This window comes from Staurois parvus, unplaced genomic scaffold (genome assembly GCF_062004578.1).
Source record: "Staurois parvus isolate SC_StPar_1 unplaced genomic scaffold, SC_StPar_1.0 ptg000961l, whole genome shotgun sequence".
Lineage (NCBI taxonomy): Eukaryota > Metazoa > Chordata > Amphibia > Anura > Ranidae > Staurois > Staurois parvus.
Genome location: NW_028318757.1, coordinates 845,783 through 861,737, shown reverse-complemented (window position 1 = coordinate 861,737; position 15,955 = coordinate 845,783). Strand labels below are relative to the sequence as shown.

General features: G+C 40.4%; 1 protein-coding gene across 2 annotated transcripts in view; it reads left to right on the top strand.

The window, feature by feature from the left end:
- The window catches only part of SLC6A17 (solute carrier family 6 member 17), a 450,753-nt gene that overhangs the window by 202,988 nt on the left and 231,810 nt on the right, over nt 1–15,955 (top strand). For both annotated transcript variants that reach the window (XM_089657075.1, XM_089657076.1), the window contains exons 5-7: nt 2,576–2,757; nt 3,874–3,984; nt 4,069–4,310. In XM_089657075.1, the coding sequence (XP_089513201.1) occupies nt 2,576–2,757; nt 3,874–3,984; nt 4,069–4,310 (535 nt within the window). The remainder of the gene's footprint in view (nt 1–2,575; nt 2,758–3,873; nt 3,985–4,068; nt 4,311–15,955) is intronic.

Below are 15,955 nucleotides of genomic sequence, written 5' to 3'. Positions count from 1 at the left end.
AATACATAGCAAACTGAGCATGTGCTGAGTTTCTCCTAGGGCCCTGTACTATCAGTAGATAAGTTGTGGACTGTGGAAAACGGAGAGGATCAGAGAAAACTGGATCAAACAGCCTTTTTACATAATGCAGAGGCTTAACACCTTAGGTTCCACAGTGAGTATAACAAGCACGTTTTACTGAATATACAAACAGATTTTACTGTTGTGGGCTTAGTAACACTTTAACTGAGCTGCCTCTAGCAGTTGGGGGTTTAGACCTCATCAGGAGCCATCACTAGGCTGTGCTTTTGTGCTTTGCCTAGCTTTATACTTTTGAATGTAGTGCTATAATCCAGTGGTCAGAGATCAAGATCTCCCAATGGGTCCTCCAATAAACCTTAGAGAAAATAATTTTACAAATTGTATTTATATTAAAACACTGGGATGGATCATGCAGATCCTGCTTGGTACTCAGGAAGTAGGGAATCACTGGAAGGAACAGGAACAGAAAAAATCTGTTTTTGTGATGGTTGTCCTTTAAGCTGGGAGCTTAACAATAGCACACAATAGGAAAGAATCGCATAAGTGAGTCAACCTAAAAAACTTACCTTTTCTGTACTTTGTGAAAACTATGCAGTTTTTAAATAGTTTAACATGCCTCAAACTCCCCATGCTCGGTTTTGAGGCGGTTGATAGGCGTTTGCCAAGCGTTAAAACTGCACCACAAACGCCTATAATGAGGTTAAATGGTAGAAACGCTCCGTAACCGCACCGCAAACGCCTGCCAGGTGGCACCATAGACTTGAATGGGAGGCTTCAACTCTTCCTGAGTGGACATGAGGCGTCCGTTTTGCCACGACACTAACGCTTGAGTTTGAACAGCACTGTGCTGCCATGTGCAGAATTTTCATAGGCGTTTGAGAAGCGTTAAAAACACTTCCCAAACGCCTGTCTGACGCCTGCTGACAAAGCTAGTGTGAACTGAGCCTAAATGGCATACAAAATCACAATCTTAGAAAAACAAACTCACTTTGGAGGACATTCTCATTGGCCAGACAATAGTTTTTTTTTTCTTTCAACCTTGCCCAGTTTTATATAACTTTATTACTTAACCACTTGCTGTCTGCCTGCTGTTTATAAACGGCAAGACGATGGGGCGGCACCCACCATTTCTAGCTGTGGACACAGTGAAACACCGATCGTAGGACGGGACTTCAGTACGAGGTCCTGATCATGTGATCACTGATTGGCCAATCAGTGATCACATGCAAAGTAGTAAGCAAGATGTCACTTCTGACATCATTGCTTACTATGTGTGAAATCTGTGAATGATCACAGATGTCACATGGTACAAGGCTATTCACAACAGCCTTGTACCATGTGACAAGCTGTGACCAATCACAGCTCAATCAGTATTTCTCAATGGCTGCAAGAATGCAGACAGAGAGAAAGAGAAATGATTGGTTTTACATCGTATATGGATGTAAAAGAAATCACTGTAACAAAAAAAAAATCTTCATCACCCCCCCACAAGTAGTACAGTGTCACCATGGTGACACTGTACTGCTAGGGTGACAGTATGTAAAAAAAAAAAAAAAAAAAAACATAAATAATAATATAAAAAAATTTAATAAAAATGTAAAAAAAATGTTTAAAAATTATAATTTTTGGTTATAAACTAATTTGGCTTATTTTTTTTTACTAAAAATATAACGGAATACATTTTGGCCAAGATTTATGATGAAAGATTATTTATTTGCAAAATTTTATAAGAAAACACTTTTTTTCAAAATTTTTGGACTTTTTCATTTACATAGCAAAAAAAATAAAAATCCTAGCGGTGAATAAATACCACCAAAATAAAACTTTATCTGTCTCCCAAAAATTCATATGGGTACAGTATTGCATGACCGCGCAATTGTCATTCAAAGTGTGATAGCGCTGAAAGCTGAAAATTGCCCTGGACAGGAAGGGGGTAAAAGTGTCCGGACAGGAAGTGGTTAAGGTTAGTGCCTACAGAGTAACACAGTCTCTCAGGTAAGACAGCAAAATGATAATGTGAAAACTGCAATAAGTCACAGCAATTAATCCAGTTTATATTTACTAAGAAACCAGTAAAAGATGAATTATGTTGGGTTGATTCGCATTACCCTTTGCTTTGTTGAGTAAGCTTGTATTTGTTTTAGAGCGTAGTTTCCATGTGGATTACCTGTGGTTTCCCATAGACTGTCTTGCATTTTTGGTGCATTTTCTGAAAACACCAAAAGTCCATGGGAAACCATATATAACCTGCACGATAACCATGGTTACACTGTGCTGCACCCATTCTGCTGTCAAACCGCAGCAGGACAGTGTGATAGCACCAGTTAGGTAACCATACACTACTGTATGCACTCTGTACAATCTCCTTGAAATCGGACATAGACTATGTAGTGCAAAGGCTTGCCAGATTAGATACTGATTTAATTATTTAGGTGTGTCCTCATTTTCTATAGTTTTGGTGAATATAAAGGAGATTGTATAATTAAATTGTATAGTGTATGATCATATTCCAGGAAAAAAATATTTTGATCAATTTCTTGTTTTTGTTTTCCAGTGGTTGAACCTGAGTGTGACAAAAGTTCAGCTACAACTTACTTCTGGTATAGAGAAGCTCTGGATATTTCAAATTCAATATCAGAAGGAGCAGGGCTAAACTGGAAAATGACACTGTGCTTGTTCTGTGCTTGGAGTATTGTAGGAATGGCCATGATTAAAGGCATCCAGTCATCAGGGAAGGTAAAAATTATTTTACTAATGTGATTGAAATGCTTTCATTTGGAATACTGGCAACTAGGCTTATATTTGCTAACAGTGCTATACCTATAAGAGTTTAGACAATAAAGAAAATGATTTTGCGATTGTATGTTTAATAATAAGTCCTCAATCCAAAGTATTTTATTTGGCTTTCTGAAAAAAAAAAAACACGTTTAGAGTCAATGGGTGCACTGTAGCAAAAGCAACTTAGAGGAATTTAAGAACTAAAGAAAAGTTTAAAGGCACAACCCACCACATCAAAAAATCCTACTTTCAGTACATTTGTTTTGGTATCAGAAATACAGTAAGTTGATTGTAGCTGTATGGCGCCCCTATTCTAATCTTTCTTACCTATTAGTTTTATTTTAAAATGCCTATCCAGGGCAATTAATTAAACAATTTAATATTAAGCTGCCACATAGGCTACAGTGCAACCTACATTTTAAAGTCCAGTTTCATTATGTACCCCAAGATTTTAGTTTTTTTATTGTTACTGCATATGATCTTGTACTACAAAAGAGAGATTGGCTGCCTAATTGTTCACATGTAATCAGGGCCAGCTCTACCGCTAGGCAAGCTAGGCAGTCGCCTAGGGCACAGCCAGGGCCACTGATGGGGCAGTACAGCTGGCCCTGCTGTAACATTAATTATATTTTCCCTGGGCCCCATTGGTTCACCATAGGGGCCCAGGAGGTGAGGAGCAGAGAGGGACTTTTTTTTTTTTTTAGTTTAAGGCACGTGTAAAATGTCACTTCTGGGTCCTGATATCACAACTCTCAGATAGGACTGAATAATGTTAGCTGAAGAAGAAGCTGTCTCCTGCAAATTTCAGCCAATCAATGAAGAAGCCCTGCTACAGGCAATGTCACCCCCTTCAGCTCTCCAGGCAGTCTCCACATGGAGCTAAAATTTGCAAGGATTAGTTCCACGTGGAGTTTTATTTTGAAAAATGTTTTTTTTCTGATGGGGGGTGGGGGGTTGCAAGTGCTTTGACATTATTCCAGAGCAGCTTCCTGTTACACAAATCTACTTACATGGCTATGCTGTCCAGGTGAATTGTTTACAAATCAACACACTTTTTCTTGCATTCCTTTTCAGGTTATGTATTTTAGCTCTCTCTTCCCATATGTGGTACTGATATGCTTCCTTATACGTGGATTGTTGCTTAGAGGATCTGTTGATGGAATTCTTCATATGTTAACTCCTCAGGTATTATTGTTGATTGTTTCATATTTCCAGAGTGGAACTAATTAAATGGGATAGTTTATCTAATTTGTTTATTATCCATTCCAGATTGAGAAGATGCTGGACCCCCAGGTGTGGAGAGAGGCTGCAACGCAAGTTTTCTTTGCTCTAGGACTAGGTTTTGGTGGTGTCATTGCCTTTTCAAGCTATAATAAGCAAGATAATAACTGCCAGTTTGATGCAGCTCTTGTCTCATTCATCAACTTCTTTACCTCAGTGCTGGCCACTTTGGTTGTATTTGCTGTTCTTGGGTTCAAAGCAAATGTAATGAATGAAAAATGTGTTGTACAGTAAGTACAAGTGCTCAAAATCTTACATACAATATTGAGACCGGCAGTCTGTGGTTAGCTCACATGTCAACTTAAGTACTTCAACAAATACACTATATTGCCAAAAGTATTGGAACACCTAACTTTACACACACATGAACTTTAATGGCATCCCAGTCTTAGGCCGTAGGGTTCAATATTGAGTCGGCTTACCCTTTGCAACTATAACAGCTTCAACTGTTCTGGGAAGGCTGTCCACAAGGTTTAGGAATGTGTCTATGGTAATGTTTGACCATTCTTTCAGAAGCTCATTTGTGATGTCAGGCACTGATGTAGGACAGGAAGGCCTGGCTCGAATCCTCTGCTCTAATTCATCCCAAAGGTGTTGTATTAGGTTGAGGTCAGGACTCTGTGCAGACCAGTCAAGTTCCTCCACCCCAAACTCGCTCATCCATATCTTTAGGGACCTTGCTTTGTGCACTGGTGCGCAGTCATGTTGGAACAGGAAGGGGCAATCCCCAAATTGTTCACACAAAGTTGGGAGCATAAAATTGTCCAAAATGTCTTGGTATACTGATGCCTTAAAAGTTCCCTTCACTGGAACTAAGGGGCCAAGCCCAACCCCCAAAAAAACAATCTGTCACGGATAAATGCACACCCCCGGATACTAGCTAACCAGGACGTGGTCTGAGACTTGGGTTGGGGAGCAGACTAGCAATCTGCACAACCTTCTAGGATTCCTCCAGCTATCCTACAAGTTAGAGCCCTGATGTTAATCACTCTTCCACTGTCCACACACCCCCACACCAGATATACAACAAATGGTAGTTTGCCACTGCCCAACAGTTTGTCCATAGACCGCTCTGCTGGGCCAGAACACAAACACAGATCTCTGGCAGATCTGCTACTTTACAATCTGCATGCAATGTGCCAACATGTAGTGCACTTGTATACAGATTGGCAATGAACTTAGACTGAGCTCAGACACTACAATGTGCCAAAATGTAGTGCACTTGTATACAGATTGGCAATCTCTCCATAGATATGAGCCCTATTTAGTACACAGAAGTCACTTATTTAATTTTATGATTTAATATCTCAAAAGTGGGCAGTGCATAAAATATGTACAAATAAAAAAAGGGTTACAGAAAATACAAAAAGACATACACAATTGGCTATTCGCTGTAAAATAAAAAGGGTAGAAAAACAAAAATAAAACTCTTACCAAGATTTATCCTGTGACTGGAGCAAGTCGAAAGAAAGTCAGCGATTCACCAGTCAAATGTTACCTGCTCCATACGAAACACCCCGTCCATATCTCGCGGTTCATGAATTATTGAAATATGGATGTGGGCTGGACTTTAGCCCTTGGCCAATCAACCCTGGCGGATGTTCCTCTACTAGTTCACCGGATGTTCTGTGTTTTGAAGTGACCAGAGCCAGGAACGGTTTGGATTACTGGGACAGGGATAGGATATCTGACACCAGCGTGTCAGTCCGATCACAACCGTACCAATCACTGTTCAGCTGTCGCAGTCAGGTGCCATATAAACACTTTGTGTGTTTCTCAGCGATTTTACATCAAATACAGTTTTACATGTACATGTAGCCTAAAATGTGTCCAATCAGAAGGAATTATTTTCATCCCTCTGCAATTAATATTTTAGCTTTCATGAGAGATAAAATGGATTCCTCTGATCTGTGGATATAACTCAAAGCTGGCAGACATTCCAGAGCAAACTCAATGTCCCCTACTAGCCAAAATGACTAGAATTCAAGAAGGTGAAAAATCCATGTTCATCCTGATGTGTATGTTTTTTATTGGCAAATTAGCAAAAGAAGCTTGCTCTGTCCTTTCAGATGCTAATTGAAAACAAATGTCTGACTGGTTAAGGAATACTGTATCTCTAATAACACAGGATTAAACTATATCTACAATTACATACTTCTACAGATCACATCACACAACCCCACACCATAATCTCCCCTCCAGCAAACTTTACACTTGGCACAATGCAGTCAGACAAGTATCATTCTCCTGGCAACCGCCAAACCCTGACATGTCCATCAGATTTCCAGAAGCGTGATTCATCACTCCAGAGAACACATCTCCACTGCTCTAGAGTCCAGTGGCAGTTTGCTTTACACCTCTGCATTCAACGCTTTGCAGTACACTTGGTGATGAAAGGCTTGGATGCAGCTGCTCGGCCATGGAACCCTATTCCATGAAGCTCTCTACGCACTGTTGTACTAATCTGAAGGTCACACAAAGTTTGGAGGTCTTTAGCTATTGACTCTGCAGACAGTTGGTCACTTCTGCGCACTGTGCACTTCAGCATGCGCTGACCACGCTTTGTCATTTTACGTGGCCTACCACTTCATGGCTGAGTTGCTGTTGTTCCCAGTTGTTTCCACTTTATTATAATACCACTAACAGTTGACCGTGGAATATTTAGTAGCAATGAAATTTCACGGATGGACGTATTGCACAGGTGGCAACCTATAACGGTACCACGGTTGAATTCACTGAGCTCCTGAGAGCAACCCATTCTTTCACAAATGTTTGTAGAAGCAGTCTGCATGCCTGGGTGCTTGATTTTATACAAATGGAGATGACTGGAACACCTGCATCCAATTATTTGGAGGGGTGTCCCAATACTTTTGGCAATATAGTGTATCAGAGATCTGGCTCTTTACAGATAGGTTGGGAAACACTCACATTCCTTTGTCTACTACAGATAGGTTGGAAAACACTCACATTCTTTGTCTATGACTGAACTCTAAATAGCTCTTCCATGAGTTCATAAGGTTTTCCCAGCATGGAAGCGAGCTGGAGTGTTTCCCAGCATGGAAGCGATCTGGCGTGTTTCCCAGCATCACGCTGGGGATAAGTTTATAAGGTTCTCCCCTTCACAGCCACCAGTCAACACTTAATCTGAGTGAGTGGACAGTTTTTTTTTTTTTTTTTTTCATTTAACCCCCCTGGTGGTATTCCCGAGTGTAGCTCGAGGTTAACTTTCAGTACCAAAAGCTGTAACCCCGAGCGACACACGGGATTACACTGCAGCGTTGCTCTGGGATCCCTCGAGCACTTACCTTGTTCTGCGCTCCCGCGATGTCCCCCCTGCAGCGTCCCGGCCATGTCCTCCAGCCGATATCGGCATCCGTCTTCCGGGTTTCGTTCCCTGCGAGCGTCAGGACGTACGGGGGACGGAATCGGCTGGAATTTCAAAAATGTAAAAATTTTACATTCACTCAATACACTAAAATCTGATAGTATTACATTACTGTATCAAACCATTTCACATACATTTTGTCCAATGCCCTGCCTGCATTTTTACTGTTCTTTCTGCCTGGAAACTGAGAAACGTCCATGGCATCCAAAAAGCGGCCTTTTGGGTCAAAAGCGGCTTTAGACCAGCTAGAGAACAGCGATCGTAAATTACTTGCAGAATTGAGTGATAATGATTCGTGGGGAAATTCGTCAAGACACTGAAAACTATTTTGCAACTAAGCTCAGTGATGTGCGAACTTGGCGCTCTATTTCAAATTTCAGTGTTTTTGGTTTGATTACATTATTGAATTAAATGTATTATTATATTTTTTATGATTATTTATTATATTATAATTTATGATTTAGTGTTTCAATTGTTATCATACCTGGGATGTTTACTAGACTCTTGTTCAGACAGATTTCAGTGAGTTATTCCTAAGAATTACAGGCCTACAATACATAAACAACATATTTCCATTGAAAACAATGTACCGCTTTGAGCACAGAAATACTGACATATTCAGACCGCAAGGGAGGTTAACCAGTGGGTTGTACGAAAAAGCTACCAGATTCCCACATCTACACAAGTGATGTGGATGTGGTAGTCTCCCCCACTGTACTCCACCCTCTCTGGCGTAATGACCAGCTTCTGTTGATCAGTGAGGAGTACACACATCAAAATTTGTCCAGTTCCTGCTGAACCAGCCAAAATTCAATGTGTATACCCTGCTTTAGTCCACTGACAATTGGGAGCCAATCAGCTTGGATCCTGTTCATTGGACCACTATGTCAACTATGACATACTGATCGCATGCATGCTGGAGCCTTTAATGAAAAAAATGAAAGCCTTCAGTTTGCAAAGGAACATATCTACAATACCATATATTTAACCGCTTGCCGACCCGCCGCAGTGTTTTTACTGCGGCAGGGCGGCACCTGTACGCATAGCGCCGTCTTTTAACATCGCTGTGCAAAATGGGTAGGGGGCGCACGCCCATCCTACCCGTCCCACCGATTGTAGCAGCGGGTGTCCATCACCGGCTCCCGGCCGGTCATTTCCCACCGGGTGTCGGCGATTACAAGTAATCATTGACATATAGCACGGCTGCAGTGTTTACATTGCAGCTCTGCTATCTGTCAGTTCAGAGCATGCTGAACCTGAGAGAAGACTTTATCTCTTGGGATCAGCATGTTCCTGTGAAGTACACACCCCCGCCCCCTAGTTAAACATTCCCCTCACACAGTTAACCCTTTCATTCCCTAATAAAAGTTAACCCCTTCCTCCCCAGTGCCATTAGTACGGTGTCAGTGGTTTTTTTTTTGCACTGATCACTGTATTGATGTCACTAGGGATGTCAGTGACCCCAAGTCAGTTCCCCCCCAGTGTCAAAATGTCCGCTGCAGTCCCGCCATAAGTCACTGATCACTGTCATAAATTGCTGATCACCGCCATTATTAGTATAATTAAAAAAAAGTACCAGTATCTTTCCCGCCATTTGTAGACGCTATAACTTTCACGTAAACCAATTAATTTATACCTATTGGGATTTTTTTTAGCAAAGACATGTCGCAGAATACATTTTGACAGAAATTTATGACTACATTTGATTTTTACATTTTTTTACTGGACATGTTTTATAGCAAAAAGTCCAAAATATAGTTTTTTTTTCTCAAAATTGTCAGCCTTTTTTTTTATAGCGCAAAAAATAAAAACCGCACAGGCGATCAAATACCACCAAAAGAAAGATCAATTTGTGGGAAAAAAAGGATGTAAATTTAATTTGGGTGCAGTGTTGCATGACCACGCAATTGTCAGTTAAAGTAACGCAGCTACGTAACACAAACCGCTTCTGTAACTGCTTCCTGACCGCCCTATAGCAGAAATACTACTACAGGGTGGCATGGGTGCGCAAAATCACATATATATATATATATATATATATATATATATATATATACAGTCAGGTCCATAAATATTGGGACATGGACACAATTCTAACATTTTTGGCTCTATACACCACCACAATGGATTTGATATGAAACGAACAAGATATGCTTTAACTGCAGACTGTCAGCTTTAATTTGAGGGTATTTACATCCAAATCAGGTGAACGGTGTAGGAATTACAACAGTTTGCATATGTGCCTCCCACTTCTTAAGGGACCAAAAGTAATGGGACAATTGGCTTCTCAGCTGTTCCATGGCCAGGTGTGTGTTATTCCCTCATTATCCCAATTACAATGAGCAGATAAAAGGTCCAGAGTTCATTTCAAGTGTGCTATTTGCATTTGGAATCTGTTGCTGTCAACTCTCAAGATGAGATCCAAAGAGCTGTCACTATCAGTGAAGCAAGCCATCATTAGGCTGAAAAAACAAAACAAACCCATCAGAGAGATAGCAAAAACATTAGGCGTGGCCATAACAACTGTTTGGAACATTCTTAAAAAGAAGGAATGCATTGGTGAGCTCAGCAACACCAAAAGACCCGGAAGACCATGGAAAACAACTGTGGTGGATGACCAAAGAATTCTTTCCCTGGTGAAGAAAACACCCTTCACAACAGTTGGCCAGATCAAGAACACTCTCCAGGAGGTATGTGTATGTGTTTCAAAGTCAACAATCAAGAGAAGACTTCACCAGAGTGAACACAGAGGGTTCACCACAAGATGGAAACCATTGGTGAGCCTCAAAAACAGGAAGGCCAGATTAGAGTTTGCCAAACGACATCTAAAGAAGCCTTCACAGTTCTGGAACAACATCCTATGGACAGATGAGACCGAGATCAACTTGTACCAGAGTGATGGGAAGAGAAGAGTATGGAGAAGGAAAGGAACTGCTCATGATCCTAAGCATACCACCTCATCAGTGAAGCATGGTGGTGGTAGTGTCATGGCGTGGGCATGTATGGCTGCCAATGGAACTGATTCTCTTGTATTTATTGATGATGTGACTGCTGACAACAGCAGCAGGATGAATTCTGAAGTGTTTCGGGCAATATTATCTGCTCATATTCAGCCAAATGCTTCACAACTCATTGGACGCTTCACAGTGCAGAAGGACAATGACCCAAAGCATACTGCAAAAGCAACCAAAGAGTTTTTTAAGGGAAAGAAGTGGAATGTTATGCAATGGCCAAGTCAATCACCTGACCTGAATCCGATTGAGCATGCATTTCACTTGCTGAAGACAAAACTGAAGCGAAAATGCCCCAAGAACAAGCAGGAACTGAAGACAGTTGCAGTAGAGGCCTGGCAGAGCATCATCAGGGATGAAACCCAGCATCTGATGATGTCCATGCGTTCCAGACTTCAGGCTGTAATTGACTGCAAAGGATTTGCAACCAAGTATTAAAAAGTGAAAGTTTGATTTATGATTATTATTCTGTCCCATTACTTTTGGTCCCTTAAGAAGTGGGAGGCACATATGCAAACTGTTGTAATTCCTACACCGTTCACCTGATTTGGATGTAAATACCCTCAAATTAAAGCTGACAGTCTGCAGTTAAAGGACATCTTGTTTGTTTCATTTCAAATCCATTGTGGTGGTGTATAGAGCCAAAAATGTTAGAATTGTGTCGATGTCCCAATATTTATGGACCTGACTGTATATATATATGCGTGACTCGCGCTCCCGTGGTTTTCACGCTCCTCCCAGATAGCGCCAGATTGCCCGTTAGTACACCAGTCATCACATTTAACCCCTTGATTGCTAGGAGCATGCTCATGTACAATAAACCTCCATTGCTAGTATAGTGTCTGAACGGGTCAATATCTTTGATCAGAACAGCACTATACCAGCGTTCACATTAGTATAGCGTCTCCAAAAACGCAGCGTTAGCGGGATCAGCCCTGGCACCTGCCAGCACCTGCGTTTAGCCCCTACGCTTACCCCCTGTTGGATTTCAGACACATACAATACTTCTTTTAGTGTCTTGAGGCGATTATGAATGAAAGAGCCATTGAAATAAAAAATGAAGTGTGATTTTAATCTATCACACAATGGTGTAAAATAACAATGTAAAGCGTATCATGAACAGTTCCATGTAGATAAAACTACTGTAGAAATATCAAGCAAAAGTTTAAAGATAAGTCACCATTATTTGTCATGGCTGTCCTGGCCATGTGCTGTTCTCCACGTTCTTGTCCTTCTCATGTCTTTTTTGGGAAGAAACCGGAAATAGACGGAAGTGATGATCTTGTCTTCAGTAAGCAACTGTTCCAGCTTCTCATACGTGTGTGTAACAAAGTGTCAGTGTTAATGTGTGAGTGTCTCCCGTCCTCTGGCCCTTATGGACCTTTTATGCAGAATGAGTGTGTCATAACGAGAGATTCTTAATGCCTTGTATGGCATAGAAGGGAGGGGATGACACTCACATAATGTTTTTGATGGACAGGAACATAGGTATGCTGATGTATATAATATTGTAAACTAATGATGTAACCTCAGCTATTTATATTTAAAGAATAATATAGCTTAAGAACATATCTTTTCAACATATCAATGTATAATCACTAATCTATATATGTATCAATATTAGAAACATATACTAAATACACACAGCTACTATTAAAATACATTATGTAATAGTAAATCTATAATGAGTCCTCCTAATACCCTTGACATTTTACTAGAGACTTCTAACCAGCTATACCTAAATATAGTCTTCAGCTGGTTTAGCTGGTCTCAGCTAACTCATTCATATTTACTGTCTCAGCTTAACTTATATATCTTTTGGTCTCAGCTATAGCTATATCTCATCTATTTTACTGAAGAATTAAATATCATCGGTTTAAGGCGACAATTCACACATATTAATATTAATTATGATTAATCATAAAAAACAAATATTTTGCAAGCTTGCCATCAATATCAGTGCCGAATCATAATTTTGATTTCTAACAAATCCCCCTTTTTATGATTAGTCCATAATTAATTTTCAACCAATGCACACTTCATTCATGGCCCATACACACAGCCTTATTCCAAATGATCGTACATATTCTTCATTACTGGACCAACCAAAAATAACTTTCCTTCAAAAATCTATACCTTCTCTTCAGTTTCTCTATCTATAAAAAGTCTTAATCATAATGCTAATTGATATATGATAATAATAGTAATAATAATAATAATAATTAAATGATGTAATAATAATTAATGTAGTATATTTCCATATTTGAATAATATTTTAACTCTGTGGAAATATACTTTCCATTCTAAAATGTGTCATAAGTTTCTATTGCTCATACAAGAGTAATATGTTTCTTAACCTTTTAACAAAAGATATTCTAATAACTGGAATATGAAGTTTTAACCAAAAAACATTCAGTAAATGAATATGTAAAAAATAATAATAATATTAATATTATCCTAATATGGATGTAAGTATCAGAATAAAAGGATCATTAAAATGTATATGTGACCTACCTATAACAATATTTTCAATAATAAATTATTTTATCACTAATAATAAATAGATTTCCTCTTGATGAATCTTTTCTTCATGCAATGTCTATAAAATATCTTTATGTTCTGTAAAATTAGAAAACCTTTTGTTGAACGTGATAAATCATCATAAGTGTGAAGTATTAAGCTCTTGTTCAATCTTCTTCCCAGGAAGATCTCTTCTTTAACTTCCTAATCCCTAAAGTTGGCTTGTAGGAGATTGTTACGCTTCATTTTTGATTTTAGATGCCATTTCTGTAAAGAAATGCAGTATCATTACTTTGGCACAAACATTACATTATTCTTGCACCTTTTTTCAACAAATATGAAAGATTATGGAACAATCAGTTTATGAGTTTGGAACACATATTGTGAAGTATCATTACTTCCTATTTCCTTTTACAGAAAACTTCTATATATCAATCAAAATACTGTCCTAATCCTGTCTAAAATTACCTAAACTAGAATACAAAAGTAGTGTGATATTTAGGTATGACAGGACGCAATATTTCATCATAGGTCATGACTAGAGATGAGCGAATCGAAGTAGGCGAAGTGGAATTCGAGTCGAATATTGGAAAATTTTCGATTCGCGCCGAATCCGAAAAATAGCCTACTTCGGACGCACGAATCGAAATTTTTCCTAAAATGGCGGCGGACATGTGCGGCGACGGAGCGGGGATGTCTGGGAAGGCGCGCAGACAAGGCGCGCTGACCCATAATGCATTCCTTAATGACATGTGATCGCATTAGCCAATCAGCAGCCAGCCAGCCAGCACTGTGTAATGGTCGAGCTATAAATAACGGCCATTTTAGAATTCTTCATTTGCCTCCAGTCATTCAAGAGAGGCAGACCGCTCTGTATTAGGGACAGAGTTAGGGCCACAGAAACGTTACTTGGGGACAGAGAAACGTTACTTAGGGACAGAGAAGCATTACTCAGGGACACAGAATTGTTAATGAGGGCCACAGAATCGTTACTTAGGGCCAAAGAAACGCTAGTTAGGGCCACAGAATTGTTACTCAGGGACAGACAGAATTGTTATTGAGTGCCAGAGAATTATTACTTAGGGCCACAGAAACGTTAGTTAGGGCCACAGAATTGTTACTCAGGGACAGACACAGAATTGTTACTGAGGGCCACAGAACTGTTACTTAGGGCCACAGAAACGTTATTAGGGCCACAGAATTGTTACTCAGGGACAGACAGAATTGTTACTGAGTGCCAGAGAATTGTTACTTAGGGCCACAGAAACGTTAGTTAGGGCCACAGAATTGTTACTCAGGGACAGACACAGAATTGTTACTGAGGGCCACAGAACTGTTACTTAGGGCCACAGAAACGTTAGGGCCACAGAATTGTTACTCAGGGACAGACAGAATTGTTACTGAGTGCCAGAGAATTGTTACTTAGGGCCACAGAAACGTTAGATAGGGCCACAGAATTGTTACTCAGGGACAGACACAGAATTGTTACTGAGGGCCACAGAACTGTTACTTAGGGCCACAGAAACGTTAGTTAGGGCCACAGAATTGTTACTCAGGGACAGACAGAATTGTTACTGAGGGCCACAGAACTGTTACTTAGGGCCACAGAAACGTTAGTTAGGGCCACAGAATTGTTACTCGGACAGACACAGAATTGTTACTGAGGGCCACAGAATTGTTACTGAGGGCCACAGAACCGTTACTTAGGGCCACAGAATTGTTACTCAGGGACACAGAATTGTTACTGAGGGCCACAGAACCGTTACTTAGGGCCACAGAATTGTTACTCAGGGACAGACACAGAATTGTTACTCAGGGACACAGAATTGTTACTGAGGTCCACAGAACCGTTACTTAGGGCCACAGAATTGTTACTCAGGGACACAGAATTGTTACTGAGGGCCACAGAACCGTTACTTAGGGCCACAGAATTGTTACTCAGGGACACAGAATTGTTACTTAGGGCCACAGAAACGTTACTCAGAGACACAGAATTGTTACTGAGGGCCACAGAACTGTTACTTAGGGCCACAGAAACGTTAGTTAGGGACACAGAATTGTTACTCAGGGACAGACACAGAATTGTTACTGAGGGCCACAGAATTGTTACTTCGGGCCACAGAAACGTTACTCAGGGACACAGAATTGTTACTGAGGGCCACAGAACCGTTACTTAGGGCCACAGAATTGTTACTCAGGGACAGACACAGAATTGTTACTCAGGGACACAGAATTGTTACTGAGGGCCACAGAACCGTTACTTAGGGCCACAGAAACGTTAGGGACACAGAATTGTTACTGAGGGCCACAGAACCGTTACTTAGGGCCACAGAATTGTTACTCAGGGACAGACACAGAATTGTTACTCAGGGACAGACACAGAATTGTTACTGAGGGCCACAGAACCGTTACTTAGGGCCACAGAAACGTTAAACAGGGACACAGAATTGTTACTGAGGGCCACAGAACCGTTACTTAGGTCCACATAAACGTTATTCAGGGACACAGAATTGTTACTGAGGGCCACAGAACTGTTACTTAGGGCCACAGAAACGTTAGTTAGGGCCACAGAATTGTTACTCAGGGACAGACACAGAATTGTTACTCAGGGACACAGAATTGTTACTGAGGGCCACAGAACCGTTACTTAGGGCCACAGAATTGTTACTCAGGGACAGACACAGAATTGTTACTCAGGGCCACAGAATTGTTACTGAGGGCCACAGAAACGTTGCTCAGGGACAGACACAGAATTCTTACTCAGGGACAGACACAGAATTCTTACTCAGGGACAGACACAGAATTGTTACTGAAGGACACAGAATTGTTACTGAGGGACACAGAATTGTTACTGAGGGACACAGAATTGTTACTCAGGGACACAGAATTGTTACTGAGGGACACAGAATTGTTACTGAGGGACACAGAATTGTTACTCAGGGACAGACACAGAATTGTT